We start from the raw sequence: 17,892 nt of genomic DNA, 5'->3' as shown, positions 1-17,892 counted from the left end.
ATTGTGAAAAGGGCTTTCCATTCCCCTCATGTAAAATACAGCAGCATGCTACGAAGTCTCCACGCGAGCCACTCGAGACCCTCTAAGAACAAGGAGCCCTCCAGCTCAAGTTTGACTACAGGGGTATCCCCCAACAGACCTCAAAGAAGAACAAGATTATTTTCCAACAATGGAAATGCCAGAGGTCCTTCCACTTTCTTCCCTTGATTCCTTGCGAATTCTTATGTTCCGAACAAGAGCGGCGTAGTCTTGCCGGCGCGATGGCTGCGGAGGATGCAGCTGGGTTGCAGATCCCGACTGGCCGTGTGCGTTTGCTACAGCATAGGTAGACTTCAGATCAAATGACATTCAGGGGTATTGCTCTGGGCTAAAGTCCTAGCGCTCGGCGAGAGAGAGCTTGTTTTCAAAAATGGGGCCAAAAGAGCAGCTTGAAACCGATGTCGACTGTTTCGCCCGGCAACAAGATGCCTGTGGTTTGCTTGCGCGAGAAATCTGTTGTATTTTGTAAATCGTCCGATTGTTGTTGACCCTACAGACATCGTAGGAGCCGCACCGCTGTACCCTATAGGGCTCAAATTTGTACTTTAACCTGATTTTCTTGTGCATTTGTGGGATATGCAGCACTAAAGGGGATAGGGACTGAATTGTTCAACAAATAGATCCACCCCACCAACCCCTAAAATGTTTTATAATTCCCGCAATCACTATTTGGATCCGTAAATATATCCCAAAACAGTTTAATTTAGGTTTATAGTAGGGCCGTCAAACGATTAAAATTTTTAATCGAGTTAATCACAGCTTTAAAATTAATTAATCGTAACTAATCGCAATTCAAACCATCTATAAAATATGCCATATTTTTCTGTAAATTATTGTTGGAATGGAAAGATAAGATACAAGATGGATATATACATTCAACTAGGAGTGGGAACCTCGGCACATCACGATACGATACGATTCGCGATACAAGGCTCACGATAACGATTATATCACGATACAGCGATTATCGATATGTTGGTCAGAAATTGGATACATGACATTCTACGATACAACTGTTGAAACGAAAAAAAAAAAAAAAAAGATATTTAAAAATAGAAAAAATACTGTTTGTCATTTATTAAACAGTGACACCTTTTCTGTGCAACATTGCTGTAAAATATAAATCTACTGCAAATTGTGCCCCTGCACATATAGAGGAAACCAACCACGACCACTGATATCGCTTGGAGAGATCATGATGAATGCCACCCTTAATTTCTTTAAAGTTTTAAATCTTTAAAAAAAAAATAATTATAAAAAGTGCCGTGGGTGTCAGCAGTTGAGCTTGGAGTGGGGCAATGATAAAATTGGTGGGTCTTTTCTTCGTATATGACCTTTGTTGCTTGGTTTGAGCACTTCCGCTATCTGCTTCAGCATTTAAGATGTCAGACTTGCTCAGTCACAGTCTTCCTCACCTTAAAAACAACAAAATAAAACAAAAAATATTAGCTACTTCATAGCGTTTGAGTTGAAATCCTGATTTTTTTGTGTGTGTTGGAAGTATTGAATTTAAAAAAATATGAATTGAATGTATAGAAATTAAAAATTCAATAATGACCTATTTTTAATATGTAGGCTACATCAATAATTACCTATTTTTAATATGTAGGCTACATTAATTATCATGCAAATCACTTTATATATCTTGGAACCTATTCAAACCATTTTTATAGCTTATTGTATCAAAATGACAGTCATAACAGTTTGTGTAGTAAACTAGATGGAAATTGGTTCTCAAATAAATCTGTAAATTCATGTGGGCTTGTTCGATATTCATTTTCATCCAGTTTAGGGTCCTGGTTTATTTTATATCATTCAACACCAAATGTCATCAAAATAATACATGTAAATTAAAAAGTCAATTACACTGCAAAACTTTCTTACCTCAAGTGATGAAAGCGAAGCTCACAAACTCCAGTGTCCACTACGTCACCAGCTCCCAGTGAAACTTATTTTTCTTAGAAAATTCTTGCATACAGCAAAGTCCTTGTTCACCTTACTTCCTTTCTTGTTGGTGTAAAATCTAAAGTGTGTCCCCATGTGTGATTTGTAGCAATATTTTTCTCATTTTTTCCTCCACCGTTCTCACGGAGCTTTTTTATTTTTTCAACCCACTTGGAGCTTTCTCTCTTCTTCTCTAGACAACTTGTGCGCACTTTACCCTCACCGCCACTCCCGAGCGCCCCTAGTGGACCGCCAAGGAATTGCTCAACAAACATTGAGCAGTTTACAGCATCCATACTCCATTGTATGGCCAATATGTTAAATAAAAGGATCGATTCTTGGCGGGAGCATATCGATAACCCATCGGGTTGCAAAATATCGCGATATATCGCTGTATCGAGATATTGTCACACTCTTACATTCAACATACTGTACATAAGTACTGTATTTGATTATTATAACAATAAATCAACAAGATGGCATTAACCTTCTGTTAAAGCGATCCATGGATAGAAAGACTTGTAGTTCTTAAAAGATAAATGTTAGTGCAAGTTATAGAAATTTTATATTAAAACTAGGGCTGTCAAACGATTAAAATTTTTAATCGAGTTAATTACTGCTTAAAAATTAATTAATCTTAATTAATTGCAATTAATCACAATTCAAACCATCTATAAAATATGCCATATTTTTCTGTAAATTATTGTTGGAATTGAAAGATAAGACACAAGATGGATATATACATTCAACATACTGTACATAAGTACTGAATTGGTTTATTATTACAATAAATCAACAAGATAGCATTAACATTATTAACATTCTGTTAAAGCGGTCCGTGGATAGAAAGACTTGTATTTCTTAAAAGATAAATGTTAGTACAGTTATAGAAATTTTATATTAAAACCCCTCTTAATGTTTTCGTTTTAATAACATTTGTAAAATTTTCAATCAAAAAATCAACTAGTAGCTCGCCATTGGTGATGTCAATAATTACACAATGCTCATGGTGCTGAAACCCATAAAATCAGTCGCACCCAAGCGCCAGCAGAGGGTGACAAAACACCAAAAACCACAAGAACAAAATGGACATGACACTGTGCTGTCATTTTAATCTGTTTGAGCGGGGCATGTGCGTTAAATGCGTCAAACATTTTAACGTGATTAATTTTAAAAATTAATTACCACCCGTTAACGCGATAATTTTGACAGCCCTATATATTATATTATATTATATTATTATTTTTATTTTATTTACTTTTGTTCCGTGACAAATTCAGAAAGGGTTATTTATGGCTTTCTGAAAAGCAATAAATGTTTACATTTAGGCACACCCGCAATCGTCACACTTTTTCTGTTACAATTTCTGTTACATCAGAGAAGGAAAACGTTATGTGGCCCTTACAGGAAAAAGTTTGGGGACCCCTGCTCTAGAGGGCACCAAACTGTTTGCAGACAAGCCATAAAAATATCAATTTGCATAATGTTCCCCCTTTTACGAGTCAAAACTCAGAAATGTGACATTTTTGAAAAGATTTTCACCGCAAATATCGGTCAAATAAATTTGCTTGAAACATTTTGGGCACATAGTTTTGTAATCCTCTCATATACGCCCAAAACCTGCGTGGGGAATTTTGTGGTTTGGACGTTTACGATATTTAAAAAAAAAAAAAACTCAGTTATGTGCGTTCGGTGTACTCTTTGTAGCTACCGCGATATCCTTGGATGGTTTTCTCAGTGTATGTTAGATCCATTAGTCGCACAGCATGCTAATAAAGGACTCCCAGTGAAGAATGCATTTGGTTTCGAACCCCACATTTGAAGTCAAACTGAAAGCTCTCGGCCAACAATGTCCACATCTGCAATTCAATCCTCTCTTGATCACCAAATCATTATTAAGAGGCACTCTACTCAGTTTCCAATATTTTGAACTGTTTCATGCATGAGAAATGGAAGTGTGTCCTTGGTTGAAGTCTTTTTTTAAAATTTGATTGCAATCGGGTTTGGAAGTTAAATCCTCCTTATGTGATTTCGACATGACGATGCCGGAATCTACAGTCGTTTTTTCTTTTTGTTTGTTTTTTTAAAATAATGTTCTTTAGAAAGATGAGGAATCAGCCCAGAACTACACGACAGGAGTTGGTCAATGACCTGAAAAGAGACCATTGTTTCCAAGGTTACTGTTAGGGATGGGAATCAAGAACCGGTTCTTATAGAGAACTGGTTCCGCGTGTATCAATTCCATGGAATCGTTTGGCAGATTATTTAACGATTCTCTTTTAGATTCCTAACAGTACAATCAATGTCACGAAATTGACGCATGATACACACCGACAAGCAAGCAAATGTCACAACTAGGGTTGTTCCGATCATGTTTTTTTGCTCCCGATCCGATCCCGATCGTTTTACTTTGAGTATCTGCCGATCCCGATATTTCCCGATCCGATTGCCTTTTTTTTTGCTCCCGATTCAATTCCAATCATTCCCGATAATTTTTCCCGATCATATACATTTTGGCAATGCGTTAAGAAAAAAATGAATAAAACTCGGACGAATATATACATTCAACATACAGTACATAAGTACTGTATTTGTTTATTATGACAATAAATCCTCAAGATGGCATTTACATTATTAACATTCTTTCTGTGAGAGGGATCCACGGATAGAAAGACTTGTAATTCTTAAAGGATAAATGTGACTTTGTATATTGTGACTAAATATTGCCATCTAGTGTATATGTTGAGCTTTCAGTAAATGATACTGTTGCCATTTAACTGTTCTGCCCAAATGCATGATGGGAAGTGCAACCATGACTGTGCGTAGTGGCACCAATTGATATATCTTCTCTGCATTGGGAAATATTATAGGGTGTTAAGAAAAAAATCAACCACTCGTTCTTCCCCACATTGCTTTCCCACGATTTTTCTAATTGTTGAGAGAGGGATTTTAAGGCTTTAGCCCATTAAAAAAAGGCTCCAAAGACTGCCAAAATTCACTCTACTCATTTTACGCTGCATGTTAGCTCTATATATAGGTAAAACGGCGTGATTATAGATTGAACGTGACAATGCGGGAGTGGGTCGTGCATTGCATTTCATTAAATACATTAACGTGATTAATTTCTGAAAAATTAATTACCGTCGTTTACGCAATAAATTTGATAGCCCTATTTTAAGCTGTAAATAAAGACTCTGGATGAATGTAAGACATTTTGTCTGTAACATTAAATACCATGAGAAAACGATTTCATTAAAAACTATATATATATTAAAAAAAGGCATGTCCGATATTTTTTTGCCGATTCCGATACTTTGAAAATGACGTGATCGGATAGATCGGGACATCTTTAGTCACAACATGATTGCTCACAGTGTAACCACCTAAAAGTACCAGTAGGTGTCGCCGCCGAGTCATAACGCAATGACATTCACAGGCCAAGTCATTATTCATGAGACTATTTAAAGAAATTGTGTTTTTTCCAAAAAAGTTTTATTAGGTCCATCGTATTCCTCGTCAAATACTCTATAAGAAAAATATAACATATATGCATGCAAAATAATCCTAAACGATTTTATTAGCAATTTTAATACTCCTGTTAGAGAGATTTCATGAGTATGCTGGTTCGTTCCCATAGCAACCAGTCAATTTCCTGTTATTGTCCTACGTCATGCGTGCTGTGTCTTCTGGGACCGAGAATAGGCGTAAGGTGCGCATTTCGAGCAGAGAACGGCAACCTATTAGAGGAAGTATTCATTTTTGTGCGTCCATGAACGAATGTAAGTATTTCCTCTTCATGCCATAAAGTTCTTATGATAAATTAGAGCCGTTATCAGCGCACGCAGCGTGCTTCCGGCTTGTGCGTACCCCCCCCCCCCCCCCTTTGTGTTCATTACACTGCGAGTCATGTATGTGTGTTATTAACTGCTTTACAGTCAATTTGCATTGTTTATTGCGTCAGCACTAATTTTCTTTCAGAACCACACATACTATTATATCCACACATTCCAGTCTTTCACACCCATTCAAATACATCAACATCTTTCCACGCATGCTCCCACCTGCTCATTGAGTGATTCTCATATCAAGTGCCATTGCCTGTATATAGTTGTGCCTGTTGCCAAGTTGTATTAAAAGTAAAGAAAGATCGGGTCCGATCACGTCATTTTCAAAGTATCGGAATCGGCAAAAAAATATCGGACATGCCTTTTTTTAATATATATATTTTTTTTATTTAAATCGTTTTTTCTAATTTTATTTTACGTTACAGACAAAATGTCTTACATTCATCCAGAGTCTTTAGTTTTGGCTTAAACTAGGGCTATCAAATTTATCGCGTAAACGGCAATTTTTTTTAAAAAACTGATCACGTTAAAACATTTAATGCAATTAACGCATGCGCTGCACGACCCACTCACGCATTGTCGCGTTCAATCTATAATGGTGCTGTTTTACCTATATTTCGAGCGAACAGGCAGCGTTAAATGAGTAGAGAGAATTTGGAGTTTGGAGCCTCTTTTTAATTGGCTAAAGCCTTGAAGTCCCTCTCCCAAGAATTTGAAATATCGTGGGAAGCAATGTTGGGAAGAACGGTAGTGGTTGATCTTTTCCTGAACACCCTATGTTACTTCCCAACGCAGAGAAGACATATCAATTGGTGCTACTACACACAGTCCTGGTTGCACCTCCCATCATGCATTTTGGCAGAACAGTTAAATGACTACAGTATCATTTACTGAAAGCTCAACAAGTACACTAGATGGCAATATTTAGTCACAATATACAAAGTCAGATTTATCCTTTAAGAATTACAAGTCTTTCTATCCGTGGATCCCTCTCACAGAAAGAATGTTAATAATGTAAATGCCATCTTGAGGATTTATTGTCATAATAAACAAATACACTACTTATGTACTGTATGTTGAATGTATATATTCGCCCGAGTTTTTTTTTTTTTTTTTTTAACGCATTGCCAAAATGTATATGATCGGGAAAAATTATCGGGAATGATTGGAATTGAATCGGGAGCAAAAAAAAAAGCAATCGGATCGGGAAATATCGGGATCGGCAGATACTCAAACTAAAACGATCGAGATCGGATCGGGAGCAAAAAAACATGATCGGAACAACCCTAATTAAAAGTGCCAAAAACCAGCTCCGCTGCTTGTGTTCTAACCGACACCCCGAGGCGAATGAACCATAAAACATATTGAACCCAGAACCTCATACAGTCCATTAGCCCAAAAATAGAATCGATAAGAGAATCGATAATGGAATCTGAATCGTAAAAATCATCAATTCCCATCCTTAGTTACTGTTGGTAATACACTAAGATGTCATGGTTTGAAATCATGCATGGCAATGAAGGTTCCTCTGATTAAACCAGCACATGTCAAGGCCCACCCTAAATTTTGACTATGACCATTTGGATGATCTAGAGGAGTCATGGGAGCAAGTTTTGTGATCAGATGAGAGTAAAATAGAACTTTTTGGTCGTAATTCCACTAACCGTGTTTGGAGGAAGAATGATAAGTACTATCTCAAGAACACCATCTCTACTGTGAAGCATGGGGTTGGAAGCATCATGCTTTGGGGGTGTTTTGCTGCTCATAGGACTGGATGAGTGCACTGTGTGAAAGGATGACTCCTTGCTTCAGTAAGAGCACTGAAGATTGGTCGTGTCTGGGTCTTCCAACATGACAATATCCCGAAGCACACAGCCAGGAAATCCAAGGAGTGACTCCATAAGAAGCATAACAAGGTTCTAGCATGGCGTAGCCAGTCTCCAAACCTAAATCCAATCAAAAACCTTTGGAGGGAGCTAAAGCTCAGTGTTTCTCAGCGGCAGCCCAGAAACCTGCCTAATGGGTGGGCCAACATCCCTCCCGGTCAAAAACTACAGGAAACGTTCAAAGGCTACTGTACCAAATATTAACATTTGTTTTTTTCAGGTGTTCAAATACTTATTTGCAGCTGTATCACACAAATCATTCAAAAAATCATGCATTTCTGGATTTTTATTTGTAGATTATCTCTCTCCTAGTGGACATGTACCTACCATGAAAATTTCAGACCCCTCCATGATTTCTAAGTGGGACACCTTGCAAAATATCAGGGTGTTCAAATACTAAGGGTGTAACGGTACATGTATTTGTATTTAACCGTTTCGGTACGTGGTCCTCGGTTCGGTACAGGGGCGTACCGAACGAGTTTCTGATGTAATCTAAAGTGCTGTCAAATTTAGCGCGTTAACGGGCGGTAATTAATTTTTTGAATTAACCACGTTAAAATATTTGACGCATTTAACGCAAGCGCGGAATGCCCGCTCATGCTTCCCATAATCCCACTGTTACGTCCCACAGACGGCTGCTAATGGCGTAACTTAAAATGAGCCACGCACACAAGTTGCAAGTGGACACAAATTTGTTCACACAAGTCGAACTCGCAATGAACAAAATATACAAAATGCGGAAGCTGGCTTCAGCGTAAGCCCAGGCCAAAACAACAAACAAAATGAAACTACACTTGAACCCCACCCGCTAAGTAAACCCTGATCGTAAAAACGAAAAAACAATACAGCCACTACCCTGGTTTCTACACTAAACAAAACGGGTTGAACGAAAACGGCAGTTTACCTCTACTGCTGCGGTGCTCTTATTTACAGTGGTGAACAAAAACGATCCAATCACGAATGAACACAAAATACCTCACCGAAAAAGCGGGAGTGTAACAAAATAGCGATCAAATGCACAGGTGAATGAATGGCGAGCAAACAGCTGGCGAGGAGGTACGCGGCACGTATTCTGTCAAATGCGAATTTGCCAACTCTGAGTGTTGACTGTAAAATGACGAGCGGTCAGATGACTTTTGTTAACGCTGCCTTTATTTGGTTAACAAGACTCAAGCACAATACAACACACATGCGGGTATGCAAGCTCAAACAACGGCCTAATAGTATTACCCAGAGCCGTATTACCGTGTATCGGATTAGCTGCCGTAAAGCAAGTGTCGTTAATCGTTATTGCCGCAAATGTAAACAAAGCGCTGCATAATGGATACATGTCAGACAGCGGCTAGTTCGGGTGGCCCGTCAGCGGCGGTGACGTCGTGTGCCCGTCCGGCGTCAATCAGAGTACGCCACGTTGGGAGGGGAGGCAGCCAGCTGGCGGACGCGGCGATCAGATGACTGACGGTCTCAAAAAAGATAACAATTTAACAGCCAGGGCCGTCGCACCACTCAGAAGTACAGTGAGCAGCGTGGGTAACGGTTAAATGTTAACATGGAAGATGGTTGGCCCTCTGGGTGGGGAATTCAAATTAAAAAAGAATATAGATGGAACAACTCTTCACTTCAGTGTTGCAACTGTTCAATTTTGCACATCAGATATTTATTTTAAAGAAAAAGTCTTAGCCAAAGTTATTTTTATTTTGTTTTTCAAAATATTATAAATATATATAATATATATAAATATATTATAAATATTTAAAATATTGTATTTTCTATTTTTGAGCAGAATTCTAGCTTTGTGTAGGCTAATGTTCCTATTGTTGAAAGCACAAAAGTGTGTAATACACAACTAGCACATTTGTATTTTGCATTTTGTTTTCTTACTGTACCGAAAATGAACCGAATCGTGACCTCAAAACCGAAGTACGTACCGAACCGAGATTTTTGTGTACCGTTACACCCCTATCAAATACTTATTTTCTTTACTGTATCTCAGCCGATTTTTTAACACCCCTAAAAGCTGGTCTTCTTGGAGTCAGACAGCGGTTTGGCTAAGAGGTCAAATGCAAATATTGGCATCCTAGGTTATGAAAAATAATGTGAAAAAAATGCAGCTTTGAAGAAAACAATGTTTTGTACGCAGTTTTGGCTTCGGCATGTCGACGAGAGAAACCTGATCTGGAACAGGCACCTTCCACTTACTGCATATTTCAGCTCATTTGTCCCATTAACGGGCGGGACACAGGAGGCAGCGCTGGTGCCTCATCGACTGGAGTTCATTTATGGAGGAAAATCCATAAAGGAGCGACACATATCCATCTGCTTCCTCACCCCCACCCCTAAGGGAGAGTCATTTGTGTACTTATTTAAGCTGCGGTCAGCCATTAGACCAGGCGTTTACTGGACTGCGAGGGCTAAAAAGCTAATTATTTCCCTCCCCTGTGCAGCGGCTACAACTTTTCCCCAGGTCATTTTCCTGACATTCGGCCGGGAAAACATCTCACGTAAAATGAAAGGTGTCTCGTTAGTTAATTGCCATTACCATGGCGGCATTGTTTGCACCAGCGACCTCTTTTAACTGTTTTTCTCGTTCCCGCGCAAATGAGGTTAACAGACGGTAGAATGCCGCGACACTAGCAGAAGCTCGTTTCTGCCGTTGCGCTCGGCAGCAAAGGGGAGGGATGCGAGCCGCGTGTTGTTCAGGTGCGCCGGTCTCGGCGGATCCTGCCGCGTATCCTCGCTAGACGTTGCTCGGTGTCCTAATAATAACTTGAAAGTGCAAAGTCTCCAGAATGGCGCCGCGTAATTAGCCTTTAGCACGAATCAAACTAATTGCGGAGTGGTAATTGGGCACACTTTCCTGTTGTGTCGAGCGCAGAGGAACCGCGCGACGACCTCCTACCTTGGCGTTTCATCTCACTTGTCACTTTGATTTCCGTGTGAATAAATAAAACGGTTTAATTCATTTCGGGGAGTGGAGAAAATGGAGTGCGGAATGGGGGATTTTTAGAAAATGTACAGTGTATCACAAAAGTGAGTGCACTCCTCGCATTTCTGCAGATATTTAATAGGGCTGTCAAAATTATCGCGTTAACGGGCGGTAATTTTTTGAATGAATCAAGATAAAATATTTGACGCATTTAACGCACATGCCCCGCTCAAACAGATTAAAATGACAGCACAGTGCAAATGTCCACTTGTTACTTGTGTTTTTTGGAGTTTTGTCGCCCTCTGCTGGCGCTTAGGTGCGATTGATTTTATGGACTTCAGCACCCAGGAGCATTGTGTAATTATTGACATCAACAATGGCAGGCTACTAGTTTATTTTTTTGATTGAAAATTTTACAATTTTTATTAAAATTAGGGCTGTCAAAGGATTAAAATGTTAAATCGAGTCAATTACAGCTTAAAAATTAATCGTAATTAATCGCAATTAATCGCAATTCAAACCATCTATAAAATATGCCATATTTTTCTGTAAATTGTATATATATTCTGTAAAATAAATTGTTGGAATGGAAAGATAAGACACAAGATGGATATATACATTCAACATACGGTACATTAGGACTGTAGTGGGCATTTCACTCTACTGTCATTTAAATCTGTCTATGCTGTCCTCACTCCGCAGCGTCTACTTTTTCCAAAGCTAGACAGCTAGTGAACGACGCCTTAATAATCAGACTTCTTCCTTTTTCATCTGATTTATTAATAAAATAGCCTCAAACCATTGTCTTCTTTAGACCGTCGTATAACTGCAAAAAAAAGTACACAAGCATTGCATTAGCAACAACGTTAGCTTAGCACGCTATACAGGTTCACTAAACATAAAACAAAAAGCGTCTCATACAAAAAATAGAACATTTCGCTTACTAACATAATATGTACATTCTTTACAACAACCATACTTACGGACAAATCTTGTCCAAGGATCATATAAGCACAACATTACAACGTAGGCGTCAGCCCGAGACGTCGTGCAGCCATATTGAACTGGCAAGAAAACAATAAACCATGTCGCAAAGCGACCACAAGAGTTCGCTGTGAGACAGCACAAAAAGCCTTGCTGTAAAACTTACCAAAAGGCAGAATACTGTCTGAGTGGGACATGTGCGTTAATTGCGTCAAATATTTTAACGTGATTAATTAATAAAATTAATTACCACCCGTTAACGTGATAATTTTGACAGCCCTAATTAAAATGAAAACATTAAGAGGGGTTTTAATATAACATTTCTATAACTTGTACTAACATTTATCTTTTAAGAACTACAAGTCTTTCTATCCATGGATCGCTTTAACTGAATGTTAATAATGTTAATGCCCTCTTGTTGATTTATTGTTATAAAAAAACAAATACAGTACTTATGTACCGTATGTTGAGTGTATATATCCATCTTGTGTCTTATCTTTCCATTCCAACAATAATTTACAGAAAAATATGCCATATTTTATAGCTGGTTTGAATTGCGATTAATTACGATCAATTAATTTTTAAGCTGTAATTAACTCGATTAAAAATTTTAATTGTTTGACAGCCCTAATATCTAAGTATATCTTTTCATGGGACAACACTGACAAAATGACACTTTGACACAATGAAAAGTAGTCTGTGTGCAGCTTATATAATAGAGTTAATTTATTTCCCCCTCAAAATATCTCAAAATATAGCCATTAATATCTAAACCACTGGCAACAAAAGTGAGTGCACCCCTTAGAAACTACGTACATCCCTAAATGTCAAACTTGAGTACTGCTGGTCAACAGTAAACAGCTTGCTGAAGACATGTCAACAATGCACATGGATTACTGGAACCATGTCCTATGGTCTGATGAGATGGTCAGGCTTTCTTGTGTACCGTCTTCAGAAGAGGCTTCCCCCTGGGGTGACGGCCATGCACACCAATTTGATGTAGAGTGCGGCGTAGGGTCTGAGCACTAACAGGCTGACCCCCCACCTCTTCAATCTCTGCAGCAATGCTGACAGCACTCCTGTAATGAGTCTACGGCTGCAGTTATCGAATATTTTAGTAATCGAGTAATCGACTGAAAATTCTGTCGATTAATCGAGTAATCGGATAAAATATACACGAGGAAAAAAAGACATTTCATCTAATATTGAACAATTTTCAGTCAATCAATGTCTTTATTTTTTATGTACATTGTTGAAAACGGCCAACAATTTTATCTCAGATGTGACTTGGGGGAAAAAAAATCACTGCTTTCACTCAAAAAACTTCTAGATCTTATTTAAAAAAAAAAAAAAAAAAAAAAAAAAATTATCTAAAAATTTAATTACGCTTGATAATACACAGCACTTACAGTAAAAGCTTGGTGTTTTTCCCACATGTTTCAATTGAATTTCCATTTGTGTCAAGCTATTTTTAACTTCTATTTAAGTTTTGAGTTAGTCTAAACTGTAAGTCCTGATAGGACTTTAAGTTTTTGCAGTTTTCAAAATAAATGTATGATACCTGCTGTATTGGAGCACATTAGGGACCAGTGCTGCTTGGTGTTTTATCCAGCAATGACTACTGAGCTAAAATTGACAGTTAGCTTTTTTATTTTACAGTATATAAGACACGTTAGCCACGCATCGACAGTGGTCATAATCAATAGAAACCTAGCCCTCCGAAGGGCTAACGTTACGTGAGCGAGGGACAGTAACCTTACATTTATTAGCGCTGAGAAGTCTACTGCTTAAAGATGGCGGCTGTTTACTAACGCTGCCCAGACGCGGCCGTGTCTGTCATTTCGCATCTAGTTCTAAATGCATGTTATATCTATGAGACGCCTCGGACATTACCTGCTACCACACTAGCATCATGCGGGGGTAGTTTTTAGCAACGTCTGCGTAGTTTGTCGCGGCTGTCAGCTGCAGTATTTTTTTTTTTATTCAGCGCGTTGTCCCGCATTAAAAGTAGTCCGGGCAAAACGTGATGCTTAGAGCTGGCAAAATGCAACGATTCCTCGAGGTGAATAAAATTACTCGGATAAGTTTTTAAACTCAAGTTACTCGAGTTGCTCGAGTATTTGTTTCAGCTTTAAATGAGTCACATGACATTTTGGAGGGAAAATGACAAGTAGTACATAATTTGGACATTTAGGGATGTACGTAGTTCATATGGGGTGTACTCACTTTTGTTGCTAGGGTTTGGATATTAATGGCTATATTTTGAGTTAATTAGAGGGGAAAATAAATCAACTCTATTATATAAGCTGCACACAGACTACTTTTTATCGTGTTAAAGTGTCATTTTGTCAGTGTTGTCCCATGAAATAATAATAATTAAATATTTGCAGAAATGCGAGGGGTATACTCACTTTTGTGATACTCTGTATATCTCCTTTTGTTGTAAAGTTGTGTCAGAATTTTGAAAATGTGTTTTGTTGTGGTTTCATGCAGAACCAGTTTGGAAGAGGAGCTAGACACGCAACGAGTCCAGGCGGCGATGGATCGGGCCTTGGTGAAGGAGCTGCACTTGTGTCTCGCTGAAGAACACCAAGGTGGATTTTTATTTAAACAAAATTCGAACTCAATTTTTCGCAATTGTGGACGGTACACATTCTATGTTGACTGCGTGGGCGAATGATGGCCGCTAACCAATGTTGTTTTTAGCAGCCCTTTTAATTTTCGTTTTAGTCTTTTGGACGATAGTACAGTAGTACCTCTGCGTACAAAGTTAATTCGTTCCAGAACCTTGTTTGTAAGTCGAAATGGTTGTATGTTGAGCAGTATTTTGCCATGAGAATACATTATAATTAGGGCTGTCAAAATTATCGTGTTAACGGGCGGTAATTAATTTTTTAAATTCATCACGTTAAAATATTTGACGCAATTAACGCACATGCCCCGTGCAAACAGGTTAAAATGACAGCACAGTGCAGTGCCAACTTGTTACTTGTGTTTTTTGGAGTTTTGTCGCCCTCTTCTGGCGCTTGGGTGCGACTGATTTTATGGGCTTAAGCACCCATGAGCATTGTGTAATTATTGACATCAACAATGGCGGGCTACTAGTTTAATTTTTGATTGAAATTTTTACAAATTTTATTAAAACGAAAACATTAAGAGGGGTTTTAATATAAAATGTCTATAACTTGTACTAACATTTATCTTTTAAGAACTACAAGTCTTTCTATCCATGAATCGCTTTAACAGAATGTTAATAATGTTAATGCCATCTTGATTTATTGTTTTAATAAACAAATACAGTCCTTATGTACCGTATGTTGAATGTATACTGTATATCCATCTTGTCTTATCTTTCCATTCCAACAATAATTTACAGAAAAATATGACATATTTTATAGATGGTTTGAATTGCGATTAATTAATTTTTAAGCTGTAATTAACTCGAATAAAAATTTTAATCGTTTGACAGCCCTAATATAAACATATTTGATGTGAAAGATGTTATAGAATGTATAATATAACCATGTGTACAACCTGAAAAGTCACGTCAGTTACTTTGCTGATTAAGTAATTACTCTAACAATGATGTAACTGAGTTCCTTACTCAATTACTTTTTGGAAGAAGTTATTTGTACATGTAATTACGTTTTCAAAGTAAGATTAGGAACACTGCCCGAGACACATTTATAGCTCCTTATCGTTTCTTCGTCGTCATGAAAAAAATTGTTTGTCATTGTCAACAAAATATTTTCATTTTAGTCATCGTTGACGAAAACATCACTGCTGCTAACCCTTCTTGTCAAAATGAATCGGGGACGTCCATATTCGTTACACCTCTGGATTATTTTGTTGCTTTTTGCCCTATAAGGGTAGGCTGGCATTGCGAGAACCAAGTGGTATTTGCCATGTGGCTTTTTTTTTTTTTTTTGCCGTATGGCTAAATGGATTTTGCCATGTGGCATTTTTTGTTTGGCATGTGGCATATTTTTGCCATGTGGCAAAATTTATTTTGCCATGTGGCATTTTTTTATGCCATGTGGAAAAATGGATTTTGCCATGTGGCATTTTTTCTATGCCATGTGGCATTTTTTTTGCCATGTGGCAAAATTGATTTTGCCATGTAGCTAACTGGATTTTGCCATGTGGCATGTTTTCTTTGGCATGTGGCATATTTTTGCCATGTGGCAAATTGATTTTGCCATGTGGCATTTTTTTTGCCATGTGGAAAAATGGATTTTGCCATGTGGCATTTTTTCTATGCCATGTGGCTTTTTTTTTTTTTGCTGTGTGGCTAAATGGATTTTGCCATGTGGCATTTTTTTGCCATGTGGCGAAAAGGATTTTCCCATGTGGCATTTTTTTCTTTGGCATGTGGCACATTTTTGCCATGTGGTAAAATTGATTTTGCCATGTGGCATTTTTTTTTGCCTTGTGGAAAAATGGATCGTGCCATGTGGCATTTTTTCTATGCCATGTGGCATTTTTTGCCATGTAGAAAAATGGATTTTGCCATGTGGCATTATTATTATTTTTTTTTTTTTTTGCCATGTGTCAAAATTGATTTTGCCATGTGGTATTTTTTTTTGCCTTGTGGAAAAATGGATCGTGCCATGTGGCATTTTTTCTATGCCAGGTGGCATTTTTTGCCATGTGGAAAAATGGATTTTGCCATGTGGCATTATTATTATTATTTTTTTTTTTTTTGCCATGTGTCAAAATTGATTTTGCCATGTGGTATTTTTTGGGTATGTGGCAAAATGGATTTTGGTTTGTGGCATTTTTTGGGGGAGGGGATACATGGCATTTTTGGGGGGGGTAAATGGCAGTTTTGCAGGCCATGCACGTGCATGCCATTGACAACTATGCGCGTCTAAATTTTCCATTCATTTTAATTGGCAGAAAAACATGTATGGGCTGTGATTATTAAACCATACACTTTACATTACAGCGCATTGACATTCAACTGGCATCCAAGTCAGGCTATACCAAAAACAAAACAAAACAAAAAAATGCCACATGACAAAATCCATTTTGCCACATCGTAAATTCCACTTTTGGTTCTCGGCCCTGCTGCATGTTTCACTGCCCGTGACGGCAATAGACGTCCAATCCAATTTGACTGGGAGGCTGGCAGCGATCAAACCATCGTGATCATTCACTGCCAGCCTCTCCTAATCCCTGCCAATAACAGTAAATGAGTTCAATAACAATTAATGTCCACTTGAAAAGCATGGAATCCACAAAAGTAGTCCGCATAGTTGCTCATTCTCAATCCAAGACTTAATTTCTTGCAATATACTTATCTAGCTCCCGGTTGTTCCTGTGCAAAAACGTTTCTATCTCAAACGTGACAGCACTTTTGACTCCCATCTTCGCCGACACGCTAGCCAAATTAACGAGGCAACTCTCGTCGGAATTAATTGGACAACTCAATTAAGACTTGATCAACCCCGCCGCTAATTGATCAGTAGATCAAGTACTCTTCATCTCATCTGCGCCGGCCGTTCCCGATGTTGGGGGGGGGGAAAATCACTTTTAATTCCGTCGGAAGGCTTTTGTCAGCCGGTGACCAACGTAACCACCATGGCTTTAATTAAGCCGTTCAATAACAAATCTGTCCTGGATCACTTTAATTTTCCTCCCCGCCAATGATGGCGCTAACATTTCATTAAAAGGATGGCACTAATTAAAAAGGAGATTCCTTTGCAATTGACACCCGAGGCAGTAAGTCAAAGTATTGAACTCCTCGGAAAGGATGTACTAAATAAAATTAAGAAATGAGATGCAAATAATATACGAAAGAATATAGAAAATTAAATAGGAAAAGACGTTCTAATTTGACATCTTTTATGAATAATCATTCCAATAGTTTACATGGAAAACATGTCTTAAATCTGAGTTCAGATTTAATCTATGATCAGATACACTGTTTTCTTAGACACTTAAAATGTTTTATGAGATTACGTATTGCGTGTTTGTGCATCATATTTCTTATGGACTGACAAAATATACCAGAAATAACAATAGAAGCCTTCCGTGTCAACAATACATTTCTACTTGAAACGTTCACGTTATTTCACGTATTTTTCCCGTTTTTCTATCGTCAAGTCCTTCAACAAGTTTAAGATCTTTTAATATCTCCAGCAGGGGTGGGAACCTCACGATACGATACTGTTATATGCACTTCCTCAGTCAAAGTACATGTAAAGTCAAGACTTGAGTGGAACAACACTTCATGTGCACACAACTCATCACTTAGGTTCCTTTT

At 38.1% G+C, this 17,892-nt stretch overlaps 1 protein-coding gene across 1 annotated transcript in view; it reads left to right on the top strand.

Moving 5' to 3' along the window:
• The window catches only part of cntln (centlein, centrosomal protein), a 336,531-nt gene that overhangs the window by 162,967 nt on the left and 155,672 nt on the right, over nucleotides 1–17,892 (top strand). The window contains 1 exon segment of the mRNA XM_057843797.1: nucleotides 14,118–14,218. Coding sequence (XP_057699780.1) covers nucleotides 14,118–14,218 — 101 coding nt within the window.

This window comes from Corythoichthys intestinalis, chromosome 8 (assembly GCF_030265065.1).
Source record: "Corythoichthys intestinalis isolate RoL2023-P3 chromosome 8, ASM3026506v1, whole genome shotgun sequence".
Lineage (NCBI taxonomy): Eukaryota > Metazoa > Chordata > Actinopteri > Syngnathiformes > Syngnathidae > Corythoichthys > Corythoichthys intestinalis.
Note: the sequence above shows the minus strand (reverse complement) of the source record. Positions and strands in the feature narration are given on the sequence as shown.